Source organism: Nerophis ophidion, linkage group LG12 (assembly GCF_033978795.1).
Source record: "Nerophis ophidion isolate RoL-2023_Sa linkage group LG12, RoL_Noph_v1.0, whole genome shotgun sequence".
Lineage (NCBI taxonomy): Eukaryota > Metazoa > Chordata > Actinopteri > Syngnathiformes > Syngnathidae > Nerophis > Nerophis ophidion.
Window position 1 is genome coordinate 32,464,882 of NC_084622.1, and position 26,644 is coordinate 32,491,525.

Sequence of the window (26,644 nt, forward strand, 5' to 3'; positions counted from 1 at the left end):
GCCGTCTGAAATTCAACTATTTATTATATATATATATATATATATATATATATATGTGTGTGTATAATAAAATACATATATATAGCTAGAATTCACTGAAAGTCAATTATTTCATATATATATATATATATATATATATACATACACGGGTTGAGTTTATACCAAAATGGATACATGGATGATACAGCAGAGGATTGGGAGAATGTCATGTGGTCAGATGAAAGCAAAATAGAGCCTTTTGGTATAAACTCAACTCGTCGTTTTTGGAGGAAGAAGAATACTGAGTTGCATCCCAAGAACACCACACCTACTGTGAAGCATGTAGGTGGAAACATCATGCTTTGGGGATGTTTTTCTGATCCGTATTAAGGAAAGAATGAATGGGGCCATGTATCGTGAGATTTTGAGCCAAAACCTCCTTCCATCAGTGAGAACTTTGAATGGTTGACCAAATTCTTATTTTCCACCATAATTTACAAATAAATTCTTTAAAATTCTTACAATGTGAATTCCTGGATTTTTTTTCACATTCTGTCTCTCACAGTTGAAGTGTACCTATGATGAAAATTGCAGACCTCTGTCATCATTTTAAGTGGGAGAACTTGCACAATCGACCGCTGACTAAATACTTTTTTGCCCCACTGTATGTATATATCCATGTAATCATATTAGTATCAACTAGATATACTGGAGTTGGTATCATTACAGTGACTATAAAGTGTACATCCATCCATGGCATGTGTTTACATTGAGGAGAGCTTACCATCTTATTGTTAGCGGTGAACTATTGTATCCTCCTACGATATGTAGTGAAGCATATTTGGCTTTTCCTTGTCCTGCAGGGATGATACTTGTAATAAACTTACTTTGAGGATTAGTGAGTTAGAAGTTAGCTAATGGATGGATGTTTAGCCACTTGCTAGCTAGCCATGTTTTAAATCACCACTTCCCGAGGCTTTTTCAGTGTTATAGCTTCACTTCTATCTTGAGTTTTTAGGCCAAAATGCATCCGTTCTCCCTTTCTGTCTACACACTGTGTTTGATTTTAAGTGACGACGGCGCCCCGCCATACCCTTAAAAACAAAATTTATGTATGCTTACACACACACACACACACACACACATGCACACACGCACACAATATGGCATCCTTCCGTCTATGGGAGACCATGGTGGTATAGCTCCAAACAGGTTTTAAATATGACATGGACAATAATGGCTAATCAGTCCTATCCAAGAGTGGCAATCGTGATTGGACACTGAACATGCGATGACGGATAAGGTTGATTTTGCGCCTCTTTCCTTCTATCTCTTGTTTCGGATTGTTGAACAATCTTAGAAGTCTCAGACTTTCTCACAGCTATACACCAGGTTAACAGATTGGGAGCACTGTGTTCTCATAATGTTGTGTTGATGTCACACCTCTTCATATCTTTTTACATGAAACAGCAACGAGGTCATCCTGTGGGTCGAGGTCCCTCCACCAGCTCGCTATATAATAAGTATTTTGGTATTTGTCCCAGTTCCATTCTTCTAACGTGACCAAGCCGACATAGGTGGTGTCCGCAGAGGCTTACAAACATGTAGTCTATAATGGCTCGTTTCAACACTTCAAGATTGGACACTTTATCCTCCCACGTGGTGTGCTAAATAGGATAGTGTGCAGAACCTCAAGTGAAAACTATTCAATTTCCTTTCATGCCATGCAAACGTGGTCCATGATTCGCTACCATAGAGAAGCATGGTGAGGATACATGCCTGACATACACACAGTTTGGTATTCTCAGTGAGGCAAGGGTTGCTCCACACTTTATCGTTCAATTTAGTCATTACCTATCCAGGTGTTCACTTCAGCGTCTATTGCAGGGGTGTCAAACTTAAATACAGAGTGGGCCAAAATTTAAAACTGAACAGAGCCACGGGCCAAGGTTGAACAAATTAACCTTTCAATAGGGACCCAAACAAGTTTTGCATTGAATATTGAACAAGCAAGGCTTGTAGAACTTTATAGTGACATGTAAAATCGAGTTTTAAATAATAATCATTAAAAAATATCAATGGCATATCAAGTAAAATTTAAATGAAAATGTAATGCCTCTTTTCTATTAGCAGCCCTCTGAGGTAAATATCAAAATTAACTTTTTCCACAGGCTAATAATAATTTTGCAAATAAAATAACAATAACAAATTAATCAAACATTCAAGCCTTGAAGTATCAAGAGGAAGTGCATGTGTAAAACATTAATTATTGCTTGGGGGGGGGGGGGGGGTGGTATATTGTAGCATCCCTGAAAAGTTAGTGCTGCAAGGCCTCCTGGGTATTTGTTCTGTTGTGTTTATGTTGTGTTACGGTGCAGATGTTCTCCCGAAATGTGTTTGTTATTCTTGTTTGGTGTGGGTTCACAGTGTGGTACATATTTGTAAGATTGATAAAGTTGTTTTAACGGCCACCCTCAGTGGGACCTGTATGGCTGTTGAACAAGTATGCATTGCTTTCACTTGTGTGCGTGTGTATGTAAAAGCCGCATATATTATGTGACTGGGTTGGCACGCTATTTCTATTTAGGAAAAGCGGACGTGACGACAGGTTGTAGAGGCGTGGCGCAGTGGAAAAGTGGCCGTGCGCAACCCGAGGGTCCCTGGTTCAATCCCCACTTAGTACCAACCTCGTCACGTCCTTTGTGTCCTGAGCAATACACTTCACCCTTGCTCTTAATGGGTGCAGGTTAGCACCTTGCATGACAGCTCCCTCCATCAGTGTGTGAATGTGTGTGTGAATGCGTAAATGTGGAAGTAGTGTCAAAGCGCTTTGAGTACTTTGAAGGTAGAAAAACGCTATACAAGTACAACCCATTTATCATTTGTAGAGGACGCTAAGGGCAGTGCCGTTAATGTCGTCCGGGTAGAAATGGGGAGAAATTCGGGAGAATGTTTACCCCGGGAGATTTTCGTGAGGGGCACTGAAATTTGGGAGTCCGGGAAAATCGGGAGGGTTGGCAAGTATGAGTATTAGTGGTGAATGCGGTGTTACAGCGGTGTTAATTTCATACTGCCTCGAGGGCCAAATAAAATTACACGGCGGGCCAGAGTTTGACACCCATGGTCTATTGCATTAGAGCTAGACATTTTAGACACACGGTATTTGAAATCATCAATAGTCACCAGGCTTTGGTCATATATATTGAACTGGGGTGGGTGATCCACACCCTGTGTAATTACTTTTGTTTTATCTATTTTTATAGTCAGGCCAAATTATTGGCAAGGGTGGTATAGTCTATTCATCAGCTATTGAAGGCCGTCTACAGTGTGAGATACTAGGGCTGCATCATCAGCATACAGCAAATCACGAAGGACCTCTGGCGCGTAGGTGGGCAATGTTGAGAAGTTTACCCTCACCTCTGGTATGGATGTACACACCCTCACTGCGAAGTGCAGAAGCGTGGAAAAAAATATGCAGAGAAATGTGAGTTTTGATGTAGCAATGTACCAAGCTACTTTTTTCGTGTAACTTGTAGTATAGTTTGCTACAATTCTGTGGAGATAGCTTCACCTGTAGTTTAGCTTCATTTTATCAAGAGTAATCAGTAGCTTAGCTTCCAGGTAGCTTTCCTGTTACTAGTAATAGTAAAGAATAATGCTCTTAAAGGACTACTGAAATGAGATTTTCTTATTTAAACGGGGATAGCAGGTTCATTCTATGTGTCATACTTGATCATTTTGCGATATTGCCATATTTTTGCTAAAAGGATTTAGTAGAGAACAGCCACGATAAAGTTCGCAACTTTCGGTGCTAAGAGAAAAGTCCTGCCTCTACCGGAAGTTGCAGACGATGACGTCACATGTTGATGGCTCCTCACATATTCACATTAATTTTAATGGGAGCCTCCAACAAAAACAGCTATTCGGACCGAGAAAACAATTTCCCCATTAATTTGAGCATGTATGAAGTATTCGTGTTTGAGGATATTGATAGCGACGGACTAGAAAAAACAAAAAACAAAACGTGATTGCATTGAGACGGATTCAGATGTTTTTAGAGACATTTACTAGGATAATTCCGGGAAATCCCTTATCTGCTAGTGTTTTAGTGATAGTCGGAGGGGTGTGTCCACGGGTGTCTTGACGCGCAATGTCTCAGGGAAGTCGACGGCAGCTTTATGGACGGGGCAAGCTCAGCTGATATCCGGTAAAAAGCAACTTTTTACCACAATTTTCTCACCGAAACCTGCTGGTTGACATTCGGTTGGGATCCATGTCCACTCTGATCAATAGTAAGGTTTCACCTCCGGGAATTTTAAACAAGGAATCACTGTGTGTTTGTGTGGCTAAAGGCTAAAGCTTCCCAACTCCATCATTCTACATTGACTTCTCCAATATTAATTGAACAAATTGCAAAGGATTCAGCAACACAGATCTCCAAAATACTATGCAATTATGACATTAAAGCAGACGACATTTAGCTGTGTGTGCTCAGCGCTCATATTCCTAACAGCCCGTGACGTCAAGCGTACACGTCATCATTACGCAACGTTTTCAAGAAAAAACTCCCGGGAAATTTAAAATTGCAATTTAGTAAACTAAAAAGGCCGTATTGGCATGTGTTGCAATGTTAGTATTTCATCATTGATATATAAACTATCAGACTGCGTGGTGGGTAGTAGTGGGTTTCAGTAGGCCTTTAACAGTAAACAAAAAGGCTCTCCACCCATCTATTTAAATGATGAAGCCTACTCGGATCAGCGGCAAAACGTCTTCCAAGACTAACCAAGCAGTCCAGTTGCAAACGATTGAACACCCTGAGATACAACACAACATGTTTTGTGCGTATATTTTGGAGTTAGTAGTTAGGCAATGTGTAACAAGTGATAGCGGAATGTAATGTCTTGTTTCCCCGTACATTGGAAACTCGATTTGCATTCCTTTTGGTTTACAAACATTGACATTGCGCCAAATATGCTTCTATGTGCAGACAATGTCTCATCATTTATTCATTTATTTTGCATGCTGCTTGAAGCCATCGGCGTCTGTTATTTTAATGATATCACTTACTGTACACCTGGGCACGACTATTTTGAAGGGGCGGGGCCCCATACAGTATCTACTGTTTACATCCTGTACATATCGCCGCAGTCCTTTCGAACTTCTTTGACGGCTATCAGTTTACGAGGTTTTTTTGACGCTTGTCGTGCATAGAGCCAGTCAGCCTGTCTTAGAGATTAACTTTGTGTGATCAGAAACGACTTAAATGTGTCCAAGCTCTCACATTATAGGTTTGTATAGGTTTGTGTTGTTGACATAACACGTAACAGTGGTTCTATTGTCCTAATTTTACATACCGTATTTCCTTGAATTGCCGCAGGGCATATAGTATGGGCCTGCCTTGAATTCGCTTCGCAAAATAATTAGCGCACGCTTAGTAATACCGCCTGGTCAAAATCGTGACGTCACGAGTGACACTTCCCCTGTCATCATTTTCAAAATGGAGGAGGCTGATTTCAATACCGGTAATTTGAAATCGTATAAAGGGAAGAAGATTAAGAGATATTCAGTAGGATTTAAGGTCCAAGCTTACATCACACTCAAATTTTTACTGCTTGCCTTTGGTAAGTGCCGGAGTGAGAAGAGGTTTTAAAATAATTAGCGCATGCTTACTTTTACCGCATGCCTTTGGTAAGCGCAGGAGTGAGAAGAGGTTTTCAATTAATTAACGCCCCAGCGGCAATTCAAGGAAATACGGTAGATTATGTTTTATAGACCATCTTCAAGCCGCTTTTTGACCGTTTCTTGTGGGCAGTCTTATTCACGTGTCTTCACTTCGACTGTGTCTTCTCCCCGTCAGCCATTTTGTATTTTTTAGTACTTTCATATTGAGTCTACTGACTGGTATAGGTTACGACAATATGCATGAGCAAGTATGACCCAGACTCCCCACAACAAAAGGGGTATTGAAAAATAAGGTGGTTATTGATTACAGCGTTGGACTACAATGGTGGACTGGCACAAATGCTTGGGAAGTGGGAAGTCGGAGCTGGGAATGGCGTCACAGTCGAGTTAAGAACGTTCAAGCTACAAAGTTGGAGGCAAGATGGCAACTTCCAAAAAAGCCATTTTTGCATTGTCTGAATGTAAACAACTTATGTGAAAATATGCACTATTTTTGCAACCTTCAAACACGGTGGATGAAGCAAAAACACAGAAGCTATTTCTGGCGGTGTAGAACATATACACCACATGAAACGAATGCAGTTTACACTACCGTGACGTTAGCATATATAAACGTACAGCAATTGATTGCATATGGCTGATTTAAAGCCACAAAAACTAATCAGAAGAGATAATAACAGATGTCATAGAAGTGGATATCATTGTTTACATCCAGAGCAGCCATCTTTGAAAGAAATCGGGGTGGTGAGAATGCTCTGACTTTCCGAGTCGTAAATCCCACCTTGAGGGGCGTTGAAGTTAGAAATTCCAACTCGGAACTCCAATGTAACGCACCAAAAGCTGGGTAAATTTGTACCATATACGGAAATACCCGCTGACATTACAGGTTAGACAACGTCGCAGGACATAGCAACATCTGAAGTGTGAAGGAAGACCAGATTAATTTATAAATATTTTCGCAATGGTTTGATTTAAAATTTTGGAGACCAAATACACAAAAGCAGGTGCCATCGGGTAAGAAAAATTGATTTTGCGTAATAGGTCCCTTTTAACTATAGAAAGGAAATAAACCATAAATGATAGACAAAGGTGTCAAATGTACAACCCGAGGGCCGGATCAGGTCCGTGAACATGTTTTATCTGGCCCGCAGGATGAGTTTGCTAAATATAAAAATGAACCTGACATTTTTGAATGAAAGAAAGTACTGTTCTAAATGTGTCCACTGGATGTCGCAATAGCAATTATTTGTATCTTTGTAGATTATGTTACATATGTACAAAATAAACCACATGACGTTAAGTACATCAGTCGAGGAAAATGATCAAACTACAAAAATGACATATTGTAATTTAATTTTTGATATAATTTTTTTATCTCCATAGATTGAAAATTAACACCAATGAGTTGACTGATGAACATCATCACATAAATTATTCAGAAAAGATAACTAAGGACAAATAAAGATAGAATACTATTAACCGCAACATGTAAGTGTAAAAAAAACAAAAAAAACATTATGATTTGTAAAATTTCAGAATGTGCTTGTTCTATTTTTAAACATTTAAAGGCAGCACGGTGTAAGAGGGGTTAATGCGTCTGCCTCACAATACGAAGGTCCTGAGTAGTCCTGGGTTCAATCCCGGGCTCGGGATCTTTTGCATATCCTCCCAGTGACTGAGTGGGTTCCCTCCAGGTACTCCGGCTTCCTCCCACATCCACAGACATGCACCTGGGAATAAGTTGATTGGCAACACTAAATAGTCCTTAGTGTGTGAATGTGAGTGTGAATGTTGTCTGTCTATCTGTGTTGGCCCTGCGATGAGGGGGCGACTAGTCCAGGGTGTACCCCGCCTTCCGCCTGATTGTAGCTGAGATAGGCACCAGCGTTCCCCGCGACCCCAAAAGGGAATAAGTGGTAGGAAATGGATGGACGTGGTGAAGTTTTCTCCCTTAAAGTGAGGCTTTTTAATAGAAATAAAAGTCGTCATCATTAGTAATCTCTACCTGAGAAGCAACAGGGCACTCTGCTTTTGAAAGCACCGCTGTGAATGCATGTCCAATCTTTTTTATAATTATTCTATTAATTTGCTCAAAAAAGTAAATCTAAGCTCCTTTTATTGCATTAATCACAAACGGATGACATTTTCGACTTACTGCCGGCAAGGCTGTCCTTTGTCACCGATTCTGTTCATAACTTTTATGGACAGAATTTCTAGGCGCAGTCAAGGCGTTGAGGGGTTCCGGTTTGGTAACCGCAGGATTAGGTCTCTGTTTTTGCAGATGATGTGGTCCTGATGGCTTCACCTGACCGGGATCTTCAGCTCTCGCTGGATCGGTTCGCAGCCGAGTGTGAAGCGACCGGAATGAGAATCAGCACCTCCAAATCCGAGTCCATGGTTCTCGCCCGGAAAAGGGTGGAGTGCCATCTCCGGGTTGGGGAGGAGACCCTGCCCCAAGTGGAGGAGTTCAAGTACCTAGGAGTCTTGTTCACGAGTGGGGGAAGAGTGGATCGTGAGATCGACAGGCGGGTCGGTGCGGCGTCTTCAGTAATGCGGACGTTGTACCGATCCGTTGTGGTGAAGAAGGAGCTGAGCCGGAAGGCAAAGCTCTCAATTTACCGGTCGATCTACGTTCCCATCCTCACCTATGGTCATGAGCTTTGGGTCATGACCGAAAGGATAAGATCACGGGTACAAGCGGCCGAAATGAGTTTCCTCCGCCGTGTGGCGGGGCTCTCCCTTAGAGATAGGGTGACAGGCTCTGCCATCCGGGAAGAACTCAAAGTAAAGCCGCTGCTCCTCCACATCGAGAGGAGCCAGATGAGGTGGTTCGGGCATCTGGTCAGGATGCCACCCGAACGCCTCCCTAGGGAGGTGTTTAGGGCACGTCCAACCGGTAGGAGGCCACGGGGAAGACCCAGGACACGTTGGGAAGACTATGTCTCCCGGCTGGCCTGGGAACGCCTCGGGATCCCCCGGGAAGAGCTAGACAAAGTGGCTGGGGAGAGGGAAGTCTGGGTTTCCCTGCTTAGGCTGTTGCCCCCGCGACCCGACCTCGGATAAGCGGAAGATGATGGATGGATGATGGATGGATGACATTTTATGAGCACTACAACAAACAGCTGAGCAGCATACTTGAAAGAAGATAAGTTTGGAACAAATGTCTTTGGCACGTAGCTCTTGATATTTGGTTGTGCCACCTTAACCGGATCAGACTTTGTGAAGAGCACCCGGCATTTTACTTAGTCGTGTCGACTGTCCGTGATCTTCCAAAGGTTCGTGATTTACTGACAACAGCCCTTCACATTTCTCAAACTCCACTTTTTCTACATTGTGAATCACTCTTGGTTGGATTTGACATTCAGACTAATTCATCATTACAGTTGATGGGCTGTACCAATTGCATTTATAATCGTGATTGGTATTACATTAAAATGATGGGTGCTTCGGGGCCGTAGCACCCACAGACAATGCTGAGCACCCACGTGGGATTGAGGGCAAATTCTTTCTCACCACCAAGCAAGAACTGCGCATGCTCCGAAAAGTAGCGTCAGATTTACCTACTAGAGGAAATGTAGATTGGCGCTTTTGCACACTACTGAATTATTTTTTCTATCATACACATGACCGTAATTCTCTCAAACACACTACTGACATTTTTTTTCTCTCATGTATTTTACCAAAATCCTCTCACAAACACGACTGAAAGGCTCTCATACACACAACTGAAAGGCTCTCATATACACTACTGAAATCCTCTCAAGTGGAGGAGTTCAAGTACCTAGGAGTCTTGTTCACGAGTGGGGGAAGAGTGGATCGTGAGATCGACAGGCGGATCGGTGCGGCGTCTTCAGTAATGCGGACGTTGTATCGATCCGTTGTGGTGAAGAAGGAGCTGAGCCGGAAGGCAAAGCTCTCAATTTACCGGTCAATCTACGTTCCCATCCTCACCTATGGTCATGAGCTTTGGGTCATGACCGAAAGGATAAGATCACGGGTACAAGCGGCCGAAATGAGTTTCCTCCGCCGGGTGGCGGGGCTCTCCCTTAGAGATAGGGTGAGAAGCTCTGCAATCCGGGAGGAACTCAAAGTAAAGCCGCTGCTCCTCCACATCGAGAGGAGCCAGATGAGGTGGTTCGGGCATCTGGTCAGGATGCCACCCGAACGCCTCCCTAGGGAGGTGTTTAGGGCACGTCCAGCTGGTAGGAGGCCACGGGGAAGACCCAGGACACGTTGGGAAGACTATGTCTCCCGGCTGGCCTGGGAACGCCTCGGGATCCCCCGGGAAGAGCTAGACGAAGTGGCTGGAGATAGGGAAGTCTGGGTTTCCCTGCTTAGGCTGCTGCCCCCGCGACCCGACCTCGGATAAGCGGAAGATGATGGATGGATGGATGGATGGAAATCCTCTCATGGGGGGGTTGCCCACATATGCGGTCCTCTCCAAGGTTTCTCATAGTCATCATTGTCACTGTCACCGACGTCCCACTGGGTGTGAGTTTTTCCTTGCCCTTATGTGGGCTCTACCGAGGATGTTGTTGTGGTTTGTGCAGCCCTTTGAGACACTTGTGATTTAGGGCTATATAAATAAAAATTGATTGATTGATTGATTATATATAGACAAGTTTTTCATAGCCCATGCAAGGAAGCCTTTGTTTAAAGGCCTACTGAAATTAAATGTTCTTATTTAAACAGGGATAGCAGGTCCATTTTATGTGTCATACTTGATCATTTTGCGATATTGCCATATTTTTGCTGAAAGGATTTAGTACAGAACATCCACGATAAAGTTCACAACTGGAGAAAAGCCCTGCCTCTACCGGAAGTCGCAGAAGATGACGTCACAACGTTGATGGCTCCTCATATATTCACATTGATTTTAATGGGAGCCTCCAACAAAAAGTGCTATTCGGACCGAGAAAACGTCAATTTCCCCATTAATTTGAGCGAGGATGAACGATTCGTGTTTGAGGATATTGATAGCAACGGACTAGAAAAAATACAAAAATAAAACACGATTGCAATCGCGTTGCAATCAGACGGATTCATATGTTTTTAGAGACATTTACTCGGATAATTCTGGGAAATCCCTTATCTTTCTATTGTGTTGCTAGTGTTTTAGTGAGTTTAATAGTACCTGGTAGTCGGAAGTGTGCGTCCACGGCCGGGTGTTTACGCGCGGTGTCTAGGGGAAGTCGACAGCAGCTGTACGGGAGGCGCAAGCTCAGCTGATATCCGGTAAGTGGCGACTTTTTAACCACAATTTTCTCACCGAAACCTGCTGGTTGATAAGTGGTCGGGATCCATGTCTGCTGTGATCCATAGTAAAGTTTCAACTCCGTGAATTTTAAACAAGGAATCACCGTGTGTTTGTGTGGCTAAAAGCTACAGCTTCCCAACTCCATCTTTCTACTTTGACTTCTCCAATATTAATTGAACAAATTGCAAAATATTTAGCAACACAGATCTCCAAAATACTGTGTAATTATGCCGTTAAAGCAGACGACTTTTAGCTGTGTGTGTGTGCAGCCCTCATATTCATAACAGCCCGTGACGTCACGCATACACCTCATCATTACGCGACGTTTTCATGAAAAAAGTCCCGGGAAATTTAAAATTGCAATTTAGTAAACTAAAAAGGCCGTATTGGCTTGTCTTGCAATGTTGATATTTCATCATTGATATATAAACTATCAGACTGCGCAGTGGGTAGTAGTGGGTTTCAGTAGGCCTTTAAAAATGTACTCAATAGTTCCATTATCCTGCATTGCACTCTTGGTTTTAAATGTGCATACAAATTGAAAACTTGAAAAAATAAAGTAGCCAGACCCTAGACGAGCATTTTTTTATTTTGTGTAATATTAAGCTTTTGTACAATCTATTCAGTCAGAAAGGGTAAGCACTCTCTCTTCAAACGGAATTATAGGTATATATCCATTTGTTACGCCTACTCTGTCAGGCTTGGACTAGGATTGAGTGTGCTCCTTCGACGCAGCGGGATTACAGGACGAGCCAGGCGTGAATTAAGGTACATGTTTATTTGGAATTCTAAATAAACAAACAAAGGGCGCTCACAAAGAGGTATAAAACTTGGCTACAAAAATACAATCAGGAAAACAAAACAACTGCTCGAAGGCATGAAAGACAATGAACTAACTTAAACTTGCACTGTGGAAAAACTATGAATAACTAACACAAACAAAACTTACTGTGACAGGTACAAGGGGCATGGATTGCAAGGTAATTGAGGGTGCGTGAAGGCATGAAGCAGAATGCAAATAGCAAAGTTCCCAGGACGAGGACGGAAACTGAATGATATAAATAGCAGCTATGATGATTAGAAACAGGTGTGGGACTGAGGGCTGGGCGTGACTTGGAGACCAGGTGGAAACTAATGGGTTACTATGGAAAAACAAAACCAGGAAGTGTAAAACGGGAAACAAGAGTCCAAAAACAAAAACATAACATGACAAAACAAGATCCATAGGTGTGACATACTCAATATTACTCCTGTTCAATCTAACACTGATTGCCACTGCTTTGTTTTGCAGATTAAATATGATAGCAAATACAATGTAAAAGGAAGCTCATGCATCTCCTGCATGTGTGTGACAAAGAATCCGAAAATCTAATTTTGTTTCCCTGAGCGTGCATCCCTTTTGAAGGAATCTTTCATCTGGGTACAACCTTTAGTCACGTGAACACTAGGAAAACAGCTGGGGTAAAGACCGGCTAGGCTTGATTGCTTAAAAAAAGCAAATATCGTCATTAAAAACATCTTTAGTGTAAATGACAGCCTGAGTAGCGTAGACCTAACACCTCTCACACAAGTAGTAAAAGTACATTCGTGTATCCTCACATATTTATTATTATTATTTACAATATTATTTATTGTTATTTACACCGGCAGCAGCTCAAATTAAAGATACATCAGATATATACCTTTCGGTCGGCGTAGCTCAGTTGGTGGAGCGGCCGTGCCGACAACTTCAGGGTTCCAGGTTTGATTCCCGCTTCTGTCATCCCAATCACGGCCGTTGTGTCCTTGGGCAAGACACTTTACCCACCTGCTTCCACTGCCACCCACACTGGTTTAAATGTATCTTAAAGATGGAGATAATGGGTTTCACTATGTAAAGTGCTTTGAATCTCTAGAGAAAAGTGGCATATAAATATAATTCACTTCACTTAGGGGCGGCGTGGCGCAGTGGAAGAGTGGCCGTGTGCAACCCGAGCGTCCCTGGTTCAATTCCCACCTAGTACCAACCTCGTCACGTCCGTTGTGTCCTGAGCACTTCACCCTTGCTCCTGATGGGTGCTGGTTGCCGCCTTGCATGGCAGCTCCCTCCATCAGTGTGTGAATGTGTGTGTGAATGGGTAAATGTGGAAGTAGTGTCAAAGCGCTTTGAGTACCTTGAAGGTAGAAAAGCGCTATACAAGTACAGCCCATTTATCATTTATTTCACTTCACCGTTACAACACAAAACTTCATTGATTAAACATAACCGACCCGTGTAATGCAGCTGGCATTGTCGTGATCCATGGCCCTGATCCATTTTCTACCGCTTATTCCCTTTCGGGGTCGCGGGGGTCGCTGGCGCCAATCGCAGCTACAATTGGGCGGAAGGCAGGGTACACCCTGGACAAGTCGCCACCTCATCGCAGGGCCAACACAGATAGACAGACAACATTCACACTCACATTCACACACTAGGGCCAATTTAGTGTTGCCAATCAACCTATCCCCAGGTGCATGTCTTTGGAAGTGGGAGGAAGCCAGAGTACCCGGAGGGAACCCACGCATTCACGGGGAGAACATGCAAACTCCACACAGAAAGATCCCGAGCCTGGATTTGAACCCAGGACTGCAGGAACTCCGTATTGTGAGGCAGACGCACTAACCCCTCTGTCACCGTGAAGCCCATGGCCCGGATCATGTTTTGTTATTTTGTTAGTTTTGGACTCCCTTGGTTCCTGTTTGTGCACCTCTGGGTTTGTTTTAGTTTCCATAGGGATTAATTGGGGTCACCTGGTCGGCACGCTCACCTGTTATCGATCACTAATCAGATTAGCTATTTATTCACCTCTTTCGCCACACTCGTCCTGGCTTTATTGTTTGCTTACCGCAACAGGCTACGTTGATATTTCTAAGGTTCTACTTTATGCTTCTGGTGCTAGTGTAACAAGGTCAATTACGTCTTGTAAATAATGTATTTTCTATTGTTTTATTATTGTTATAATTACACAAAATAAGTAAGTTACATGTAAATACCTGAATATTGTTTGATGTTTTGTCAATGTGGAACCATTGTCTCGTTGTCCCTCCTACTGCAATAATTACTGCTTTGCAAAAAAATATTTTGAACCCAAATACCGTATTTCCTTGAATAGCCGCCGGGGTTGAGCAGTCTGACGGCTGCCTGACCTTTGGCCCCCTGGTCTTTGATTGTTAGCCAAAGAAGCATTGCACAAGGATATAACTCTATCAAACATGGCCACAACTTGAGCACCAGGGTCGTTAGCTGGTGGGTCAAAAGCGGCTGGCGCCACATTGACAGAAGATGGGTGTAATGGGGAGGCGGACTGATGTGCGACAGCCACAGGAGCATCAGACGGAGGCTGACTGCAGGATTGCAGTAGGAGGGACAACGAGACAATGGTTCCACATTGACAAAACATCAAACAATATTCAGGTATTTACATGTAACTTACATATTTTGTGTAATTATAACAATAATAAAACAATAGAAAATACATTATTTACGAGACGTAATTCACCCTGTTTCACTAGTTTATACCTTAGTTTCACGTGCGATTGGCACATTTTCCCTTTTACTTGTTTTCTGTTTTTGATACGTGTTTTGACAATTAAATCATGTTCCTACCTCACACTTTCGTTCGCTGCGCTTAACAGGCATTTTTTTTACGTCAATCGATTCAGCCATAATTGGACAAAATTTTAGATCAACTTAACTTTCCATCGTTCTATAATCTTTCTTCGATCAGCTATTCTTTGGAACCCTTATGAAAGTCAATGAAATACACTACATTGTAGAGGAAAAAGGGTTATATTCTGTGCCTGTAAATTTGTTTGATTGATTGATTGATTGATACTTTTATTAGTAGATTGCACAGTACAGTACATATTCCGTACAATTGACCGCTAAATGGTAACACCCGAATAAGTTTTTCAACTTGTTTAAGTCGGGGTCCACGTTAATCAATTCATGGTACAAATATATACTATCAACATAATACAGTCATCACACAAGTTAATCATCATAGTATGTACATTGAATTATTGACATTATTTACAATCCGCGGTGTGGAATGAGGAGCTTTGGTTGATATCAGAACTTCAGTCATCAACAATTGCATCAACAGAGAAATGTGGACATTGAAACAGTGTAGGTCTTATTTAGTAGGATATGTACAGCCAGCAGACAACATAGTGAGTTCACATAGCATAAGAACAAGTATATACATTAGAAGTACATTTGAGTTGTTTATAATCCGGGGAGATGGGATGTGAATGGAGGAGGGTATTAGTAAAGTGTTGAAGTTGCCTGGAGGTGTTGTTTTAGAGCGGTTTTGAAGGAATATAGAGATGCACTTACTTTTATACCTGTTGGGAGTGCATTCCACATGGATGTGGCATAGAAAGAGAATGAGTTAAGACCTTTGTTAGATCGAAATCTGGGTTTAACGTGGTTTGTGGAGCTCCCCCTGGTGTTGTGGTTATGTCGGTCATTTACGTTAAGGAAGTAATTTGACATGTACTTCGGTATCAAGGAGGTGTAGCGGATTTTATAGACTAGGCTCAGTGCAAGTTGTTTTACTCTGTCCTCCACCCTGAGCCAGCCCACTTTGGAGAAGTGGGTTGGATTGAGGTGTGATCTGGGGTGGAGGTCTAAAAGTAACCGGATTAGCTTATTCTGGGATGTTTGGAGTCTAGATTTGAGGGTTTTGGAGGTGCTGGGGTACCAGGAGGTGCAAGCGTAATCGAAGAAGGGTTGAATGAGAGTTCCCGCTAGAATCCTCACGGTGCTTTTGTTGACCAGAGAGGAGATTCTGTAGAGGAATCTCGTTCTTTGGCTGACCTTTTTGATCACCTTGGTTGCCATTTTATCACAGGAAAGATTAGCCTCTAGAATGGAACCTAAGTAGGTGATCTCATCCTTCCTGGTGATAACAATGTCACCCACTTTTATAGTGAAGTCACTGACCTTCTTAAGTTTGATATGGGACCCAAATAGGATGGATTCCGTTTTACCTAAGTGTATGGATAGCTTGTTGTCAGCGAGCACTGAGGATTTGTTCCACCTGTGACTTGTCCTTGCCGGATACCAGCAGGGCCGAGTCATCCGCATACAGGAACAATTCACACAAACGTAATCGTCTGCTCAGTTTTTTGTCTGCTTTTACCATGTTTTCTGTGAAATCCACTTGTGTCGTCTTTCATAGTTTTTGAGAATGCAGTAAAATGCTCATTTGTTCTGGCATTCAAGCACACATCCGTCTGCCATAGTTTGAACAACCAAGAAATACACAGAGAAACAAATTCACTCATGCCAATATGGCATTGTTTTGATTTTGCGTGGCGTATGCAACATCATCTCCCAGTGCTCTATTTCTGCAATTGCTCTCTGTTGAAAACACTTTTAAAGGTTGCAGTTCCAGTGGCACTTGCGTTTTTGTGATTATTTTTTTCAATATGGTTCACCTTTTGAAACAAAATCTATTGAGCGCTCGAGTATATTTCCACTTGGAGGTTGAATGAAGTTGAAAAAAGAATTGTCATGTGGTCCATAAGATGAACTCTACCTTTTGTCGAATCTCTTCTTCCATTTTGATGGGGGAGCCAAACTCAGCTACCTGACGGACCCCCTCGCTGGCATAGCCGCCATACTCCCACAGCACATAATCTCTGGAGTGGGATGCACCAATCAGTGCTGACCAATGGTTGGCCCGTCCTGTAGAACAGAAAAAACATTCTTACGTTTCCTTGAAATTGCCTTTTTTAACTTTTAAGACACCAGTCTACTGTATAGCTCTGGGATTGAACGGTCATTTTTAATTAAGAACTAAAAATTAGGCCCAGAAGTTTTTGGACAGTGACTGTATGTTGTAAATCGCCTTCAAAAAAGGGTTTGAAATAAAACAATCAAGATGTAATTGAAGTTTAGATATTCAGACATAAAGAGATTTTACTAAAATATGGCATTTATTATTCAGGAATTATGTAAAGTTGACATAATGGTAAAACTAAGAGTTGGACAAACTTTATGATCCACAGTAGAAACACACAGTAACCCAATTACAAAAGAAAAGGATAACTAAAACACTCTCAACGGCACTTGAAAAGAGGAAGAAATAATAAATAAATTATAATACATTATACTAATAATACAAAACCGATGGTATATGACAACAGCAATAAAATGGGACGACTAAAGAATACAATAAATTGCACTATGTTGACATTGTTACAAATTAGGCAAAGGAACAATTACACATAGAAAAATAAATATGAATATTAAGTAAAGTGGAACCTCGATTTACGAACGACTGTATTTCCAACCTTTTCAGTTTACAAACGCTTATATCGCGCCAACATGCCTCGGTGTGTGAACAATGTCTCGGTGTACGAGCGCTTCATTCAGTCATTTTGCATACTGCTTTGCATTTTAAAGACATCACTTCCTGTACACACAGGTACGACCATTTTGAAAAGCTTCGATGACGACCAGCACTTCTGACGAGTTTATTTCGAAAATTGTCGTACCTTGCGCAAGTCAGAGCTGTGTCTGCCTGCCTTGGAGCTCTCTTTGTGTGATCAGAAACACTTGCTGAGTCTTGCTGTATAATCTTACTAGACAACCACGGAAATAGGTTTTTAGCTAGTTAGCCAAAGGCTTGCGGCATTTATCAGCAAAGAGGGCTTTGTCCCGCAGCAAGTCTTTAATTGGGATGAAATCGAAAAAGATGCAAGAGCGGACTTTTACTACAGCAAAGAAGAAAGCACTACCTGGACACAGGTCGACGAAGGATCACCTAACAACGCTGGTTTGTGTTTGTGAAGCCACTGATTTTTTATCACTTCGAAACTCTCAGCATGTTCGACAATGCAATAAATATTCGCAGACACAAAGTAAACCGAATTAACTTTTTAGTTTTGTATTGTAGAAAAAGGGTTGTTAATGTTTTGGAGTGCACCAATTAGACTTTTGTGTGTGTGCGAGTTGATATTTAAGCTTGCGGTGATGTTGTCTTTTTTGGATAAAAAATTGGATTGTCGAGCCATTACTATCTTGTTATGTGGCTTTTGAGATGAACACACATATATATATATATATATATACATACATATACATATACATATATATATATATATATATATATATATATATGTATATATATATATATATACATACATGTATATATATATGTGTGTGTGTGTGTGTATATATATATATATAATACATATATATATATATATGTATATATATATATAAATATATATATATATATATATATATATATATATATATGTATATATATATATATATATAAATATATATATATATATATGTATGTATCGATGTATATGTATAAATACAGTCATATATACACATGCATATACAGTAGATATATATAAACTTAAATATATGGATAGACATATCTATATATATATTTCTCTAAATATAAAGAGAGAGAGAGAGCTACATGGGTATACATACATGTAGATATACCTATAAATACACTGAATATATATATATATATATATATATATATATATATTTATAAATGTATGTATGTATATGTATTCATATATATATATATATATATATATACATAAATATATACAGTATATACTGTACATTATATTGTATTTGAAGTGTGGAGTTTTTCACTAAAATAGGGACTTTTGTGGGAACTAAAACTGTTTGCATTGATTTTTTTTTTTATGGGGAAATCTACTTCTCTTTTTACTTTTCCATTTAGGAACCATGCCAATATTTACTATAAAGAAAGAAAGGTGCGAAAAATGAGTTGGAAATCTGGAGTCCAAATTGCGCATTTCTTTTTTCGAGTTCATTGGCCTCATGTTGTCTTTTACAGTACGGTATATTTAGATTTATTATCCATTTGCACTGTGATTACATTAAATTGGATACTTCACTTACGTTTTGATTGTTTTATTTCAAATTAACTCTGTATGACGGCAAAATTATACACTAAACTCTTTTTCTCTTTGTCATTGTCCAAATGGATTTAACTATAAACATATTAAGTCAGAAATAAAACACATTTTACATTATATGACCATTAGAATGCATATTTTACTTGCATGCTACAACACGTGTCATTTTGAAAATAATTAAATAATGACAACATAAAAAAAGTATTAAAAGTTGTTAATAATAAGTACTAATATTTGTAAATAATAAAATAGTTTTTAGGCCCTGCGATGAGGTAGCAACTTGTCCAGGGTGTACAAAGCCTTACGCCCGATTGTAGCTGAGATAGGCTCCAGAAAATGGATGGAAAATAGGTTTTATTTTTTTAATTGAAACTAAATTAAGATAATTAAGAGGTAATGTATGAAAACATAATTAAGAAATAATTACCATTAATTTGAAAACAACAATTTTACCTAAAATGAACTACTATATTCTACTATATCCTCCTAATGAGCAACGTCCATAAATATTGAATATACCACAAGTTTAAGTTATAAAACATGTCAAAGTCTCACCAGGTAGCAACATAGCTGCATATCACAAGTGCACTTAATGTACAGTATATGCGTGAGTGCATGCATGTAGTTTCACTCACTGGGATAGTCTTTGGGATGGACTTTCTCTGACCAGTTGCCATAGAAGGTGAGTCTGTACTTGGCTGTCCCACAAGCACAGCACACCAAGGCAGGGTCGGGTGTTGACTCACCAAAGACACGCGCTGCACAATGAGAGAGAATATAATTATATTTATTCATTTGTTTGATTGATTGATTGATTGATTGAGAAGTTTATTGACATCTTAAAGAATTGAATCCATGTAGAATAGAATAGAATACAATAGAATACAATAGAATATAATAGAATAGAGTTTTATTGTCATTATTGCAGTGAACAGGTTCAAAGAACAACGAAATTGGAGCAGATCCACTAAGGTGAACACACAATTTGGTAATATACTGTAAATAGTAAAAAAAAGATAGAAAAGAAGATATATATATATATATATATATATATATATATATATATATATATATATATATATATATATATATATATATCTTGTCTTATATATCTTGTAACATGCAAGGACATTAGCACATCCGACACGTACGTTAGATAAACGGAAGGAGAGTTTAAAGCCAGATGGAATAATCACAAGGCCTCCTTTAGAAACCAGACCTTGCGGAATTCTACAGAACTCAGCAAGCACATTTGGAACCTCAAAGACAATAATGTTGACTATTCAATAACATGGCAAATTCTTGCATCCAGCACACCTTACAAAAGTGGTAATAAAAGATGAAACCTTTGCTTAAAAAAGAGAAACTGTTTATTATATATCATCCAGACCTGTCATCCCTCAACAAGCGCAGTGAAATCATTTCAACATGCCGCCAGACAGAAACACCTCCTAGGTAACAAATGAGCCAATCACCACGCCCCTACGCCTGCCTCTACCCACCCACTCTGTGCCCTATATAAACCATTGTATGTGAATGCTTCCATTAAAATCTCCTGATGATTGAGGGAACCCCACATGAAACAGTTCTGTTGAGATGAAGTAGTCTTGTGATTTTTCCCACACCTATATATATATATATATATATATATATATATATATATATATATATATATATATATCCACACACATGCATATATATATATATACATATTCACATATAACACTATTGCACATTATAGTCCATCCATCTATCCATCCATCTTCTTCCGCTTATCCGAGGTCGGGTTGCGGAGGCAGCAGCCAAAGCAGGGAAGCCCAGACTTCCCTTTCCCCAGCCACTTCGTCTAGCTCTTCCCGGGGGATCCCGAGGCGTTCCCAGGGCAGCCGCTGCTCCTCAATGGGGAGGAGCAGCGGCTTTACTTTGAGTTCCACCAGGATATCAGAGCTATTCACCTTATCTCTAAGGGAGAGCCCCGCCACTCGGCGAAGGAAACTCATTTCAGCCACTTGTACCCGTGATCCTGTCCTTTCTGTCATGACCCAAAGTTCCTGACCACAGGTGAGGATGGGAAAATAGATCGACCGGTAAATTGAGAGCTTTGCTTTCCGGCTTAACTCCTTCTTCACCACAACGGATCGATACAACGTCCGCATTACTAAAGACGCTGCACCGATCTGCCTGTCAATCTCACGATCCACTTTTCCCTCACTCGTGAACAAGACTCCGAGGTACTTGAACTCCTCCACTTGGGGCTGGGTCTCCTTCCCAACCCGGAGATGGCACTCCAACCTTTTCCAAGTGACAACCATGGACTCGGATTTGGATCCGGTGAGAGTTGAAGATCCCGCCCAGATGAAGCCATCAGCACCACATCAACTGCAAAAAGCAGAGACCTAATCCCGCGGCCACCAAACCGGAACCCCTCAACGCCTTGACTGCGCCTCCAAATCCTGTCCATAAAAGTTATGAACAGAATCGGTGACAAAGGACAGCCTTGGCGGAGTCCAACCCTCACTGGAAATGTGTCCGACTTACTGCCGGCAATGCGGACCAAGCTCTGACACTGATCGTACAGGGAGCAAACCGCCACAATCAGACAGTCCGATACCCCATACTCTCTGAGCACTCCACACAGGACTTCCCGAGGGACACGGTCGAATGCCTTCTCCATGTCCACAAAGCACATGTAGACTGGTTGGGCAAACTCCCATTCACCCTCAAGGACCCTGCCGAGAGTATTGAGCTGGTCCACAGTTCCACGACCAGGACGAAAACCAAACTGTTCCTCATTGAATCCGAGGTTCGACTATCCGGCGTAGCCTCCTCTCCAGTACACCTGAATAGACCTTACCAGGAAGGCTTAGGTTATAGTCAAAAAAAAAAAATAATAACAATAATGCTTTAAAAAGGTAAACGGATGGCAGAAAAAGCCAAAAGCCTTGTTTTCATTTCCATTAAATAATCATCACATTTGATGGATTCAATAATAAAAGATATATAACGTGCAACATGTATATATTTGTAGATGATACTGAATAAAACCCTCAACAGGAAATTTAGCTTACACTCTGCTGTATAAGATTTTTAACCAACGAGTAATGGTCAAAGGCACTTCAGCTTTACTAGAAGGAAAATGATCTTTGATCGGGCAAGAAACAGCCATTCTTGACACATTTTGCAGGAGGAAGGTCTGTAAGCACTAACTACAGTCATGGTGCAACACAGAAAGAATAATAGCATGTAACAAGCAAGTAAATACACATTAACACACATAGTATGACTATGACTACTACATATTGATGAAAACAACACACCCAACATATAACTACAAACAGCTACTTACAGCAAACCGCCTCGGAAGACATTCTCACAAGCAGTGCACTCCCATTGAGCGGCGCTACATAGTTTATGCGTATACATATTGGAAATAAGGACACTAACTGCAAGTAAACTTGTTTTAAAAGGTCTGTTTGTAACCTTAATGTGGATGCCTAAAGGTTGGAATTGGGGGTTAAATCACCAAAAATGATTCCATGGTGTGGCCACCGCTGCTGCTCACTGCTCCCCTCACCTCCCAGGGCGTGAGGGTGATGAGTCACATGCAGAGGATAATCTCACCACACCTATTGTGTGTGTGACAATCATTGGAACTTTTTTTAAAGGGGGGGCTACTTTTGTGTTTTGAGCATTATTGACCACTTGTGGCTACTAGTACACAATGATGTAAACTACGACTGTACAGTACGTAACACACACGCAATAGCCAAAGATCACAATTTCGCTAGCTAGCATTAGTTATCATTTAATGTATCGGAACAGAAACATGGCTGCAAGTTGTTAGTTGCTTGTCTAGGGCAGGTGTCGGCAACCCAACATGTTGAAAGAGCCGTATCATAATGCTGATTATCGGTCCTGCTAGACACCGAACTCTATTTAATAATACAACTCTAACATTTGACAACCAAACAATTAAACAAGGCGACACGGTAAAGAATCTGGGTATTATCTTCGACCCAACTCTCTCCTTTGAGGCACACATTAAAAGCGTTACTAAAACGGCCTTCTTTCATCTCCGTAATATCGCTAAAATTCGCTCCATTCTGTCCACTAAAGACGCCGAGATCATTATCCATGCGTTTGTTACGTCTCGTCTCGATTACTGTAACGTATTATTTTCGGGTCTCCCCATGTCTAGCATTAAAAGATTACAGTTGGTACAAAATGCAGCTGCTAGACTTTTGACAAGAACAAGAAAGTTTGATCACATTACGCCTGTACTGGCTCACCTGCACTGGCTTCCTGTGCACTTAAGATGTGACTTTAAGGTTTTACTACTTACGTATAAAATACTACACGGTCTAGCTCCATCCTATCCTGCCGATTGTATTGTACCATATGTCCCGGCAAGAAATCTGCGTTCAAAGGACTCCGGCTTATTAGTGATTCCCAAAGCCCAAAAAAAGTCTGCGGGCTATAGAGCGTTTTCCGTTCGGGCTCCAGTACTCTGAAATGCCCTCCCGGTAACAGTTCGAGATGCCACCTCAGTAGAAGCATTTAAGTCTCACCTTAAAACTCATTTGTATACTCTAGCCTTTAAATAGACTCCCTTTTTAGACCAGTTGATCTGCCGTTTCTTTTCTTTTTCTTCTATGTCCCACTCTCCCTTGTGGAGGGGTCCGGTCCGATCCGGTGGCCATGTACTGCTTGCCTGTGTATCGGCTGGGGACATCTCTGCGCTGCTGATCCGCCTCCGCTTGGGATGGTTTCCTGCTGGCTCCGCTGTGAATGGGACTCTCGCTGCTGTGTTGGATCCGCTTTGGACTGGACTCTCGCGACTGTGTTGGATCCATTATGGATTGAACTTTCACAGTATCATGTTAGACCCGCTCGACATCCATTGCTTTCCTCCTCTCTAAGGTTCTCATAGTCTTCATTGTCACCGACGTCCCACTGGGTCATTATTGTCACCGATGTCCCACTGGGTGTGAGTTTTCCTTGCCCTTATGTGGGCCTACCGAGGATGTCGTAGTGGTTTGTGCAGCCCTTTGAGACACTAGTGATTTAGGGCTATATAAATAAACATTGATTGATTGATTGATATTGGACCAACAAATACAAAAAACAAACCTTTCTGGAGCCGCAAAAAGTTAAAAGCCTTATGTGAGTGTTATAATGAAGGCAACACATTAGGTAAGTGTCTAAGAGGGTTAGATAACTCCTGGAAATTACTGGCTTAAAACTGCCAAAGGTATAGATGTGTGTGTTCAAGTTAAAGGAAAGGACAGGCTGTCTTCTTCTAATGGATGTATTATAATCTTTGCAAGCTGGGTAACGTTTGCTGTGGTCTGGAACAACATGGCACACCACCAGAAATGGAGCCAATATTACATACAGCTAATGTGTCATGAGACATGTAAATAAAAATTAAATACACAGAGGACACAAGTAAAGGAAATTATATGAACTCAAATATACATTACTTACAAACGAGGCGTAATGATGCAATATGTACACACAGCTAGCCTAAATAACATGTTAGCATGGATTATTACCACTCTGATAAATCAATAACATCAACAAAGCTCACCTTGTGCATTCATGCACAACATAAAACGTTTAATGGACCAAATGAGAAAATGAAGGAGTGGCATAAAACGTGTCTTTCTGTGGCAGCGACAGAGAAAGTTGTGCACGGTGAGTTCATGGACCGCCAAAATTAGTGGGACAAAACGGCACTGGCCAAATACTGTCATCAGTAAAGCATACACACAAACATAATAAACAGTGGGCTTTCTAATAATTAGGAAGGTGTGTGTCTTGTTCATCCTCCTACAAAAACATTATTAAAACAACAAATATATTTTTTCCCCTCCATCTTTTTCCATTTTTGATAAAGCTCCAGGGAGCCACTAGGGCGTTGCTAAAGAGCCGCATGCGGGTCCAAAACAGCATGTTGCTGACCCCCGGTCTAGGGACACTCCTTTTGTTTGTGGGCACGTGCTCCTGGCCTTTATGTGCGTTCAACATACTTTGTAACTGTAAAAAACACTGATGTGAATTGTGAAGTAAATTATATTTATATAGTGCTTTTTCTCTAGAGAATCAAAGCGCTTTACAAAGTGGAACCCACTATCTCCATCTTAACTGTGCATTCAAACCAGTGTGAGCGGCACTGGTAGCAGGTGGGTAAAATGGACACAACAACAGTGACTACGATGGCAGAAGTCAACCTGGAACCCTCAAGTTGCTAGCCCAGATACTCTACCAACTGAGCCACGCCACCCCAAAAATAGACATTTGAAACATATATATTTTCTGTTAAGCCACTAATGGTAACATAATCTAGCCGTAGGCGTTCTTATGGTTTTTGTTTAAAAAAAAATGAACGTTGGCAAGTTGAAAACAGCCAATCTTCATAATGAAAGAGTATGATTTGTTAAGTTAAAAATATTCATGTGAAGATGTCGGCAATCAACGTATATAGCATTATTGTTATTATATACATTGATTGGATCAGGGTTCTCCAAACTCAACCGACGGGCCGGATCCGACCCGCCAGCGTCACAAATCCGGCGCGTGGGAAGACCCAGGATAAAAAAAACAAAAAATAAATAAAAGGGTTTTTTGGGGGTTTTTTTTATTATTTAGTTGTTGTTTTTTGTCCTTTCTAATCCATTCTATACCGCTTGTTACTCTTGGTGTCTCTTAGCCGTTCAGGCAAATAATATTGTCTAAAAATGCATTTTCCCATCGATACCGTGACATCATCGAGCTGAGAATATATAAACATATAATATATATATATATATATATATATATATATATATATATATATATATATATATATATATATATATATATATATATATATATATATATATATATATATATACATATATATTAGGGGTGGGCAAATGAATGCGTTAATTACGAGTTAACTCATCAATCTATTAACGCCGACAATTATTTTATCGCACATTTGCGTATGTTGTTTACATGCTTTTATTTTGTTAACGCCTTTTCTTAACAAGACGGCGTCGCCCGGATTGGCTTCGGCGTCGAATGGGTCTCGGTAAAGATGGAACATTTGGCAAAAATACCGGACAATTCTGCAAATTTCATGGCTGGCTTACAGCGTGGTCACTCCGGGATCACTTACGACCGCCAGACAATTCTGGATGTGGATAGATCGGGCCGTTTTGGACTGAATGACGCGTGCTTGCTAGACTGGCTAGCTAGCATGGGAATACTTTGCCGGCTACATCCAGCGGCCTGTGAAGCAGCGGAGTATATGTGTTGTCTGTCTATTTATGAATAATGCAGACGAGGAGTGTTGGCTGAGTTCTTAACGTTTACTTTCAGAGCGTGCATATCACAACATACAAGATGCCGTCATGGCGACACACAACCTTTACCGGGCTACCGCGCATGCTCGTCACTCCTGTTGCATGCTGGGTAGGGTAGTTCTTTTTTTCCCGGGCTCATAACATCACAATATAGTACCATGTATATGATGCATTCAGTTTATCAAAGCACCAAGCAAACAATCGGAAAATTCCCATCATATCAATTCCTAGATATGGTCATAATTATTTTAAGTGCACTACGCATAATAAACACAACATTATTAATATTGCTACTACGGATAATTTAATCAAAAATTTCCTAAAACAGCCCACTACCTATAATATAAGTTTTTTAAACATAAGATCCCTAATAAAAAAAATGTTCCTGCTGTTACCTCAGAAATTGCATGTTCAGATGTTATGATTGTGG

At 40.8% G+C, this 26,644-nt stretch overlaps 1 protein-coding gene across 2 annotated transcripts in view; it reads right to left on the minus strand.

Moving 5' to 3' along the window:
• The window catches only part of spon1b (spondin 1b), a 189,815-nt gene that overhangs the window by 80,818 nt on the left and 82,353 nt on the right, over nt 1-26,644 (minus strand). For both annotated transcript variants that reach the window (XM_061917389.1, XM_061917388.1), the window contains exons 5-6: nt 19,501-19,623; nt 16,486-16,634 (exon numbers count right to left, since the gene is read on the minus strand). In XM_061917389.1, the coding sequence (XP_061773373.1) occupies nt 16,486-16,634; nt 19,501-19,623 (272 nt within the window). The remainder of the gene's footprint in view (nt 1-16,485; nt 16,635-19,500; nt 19,624-26,644) is intronic.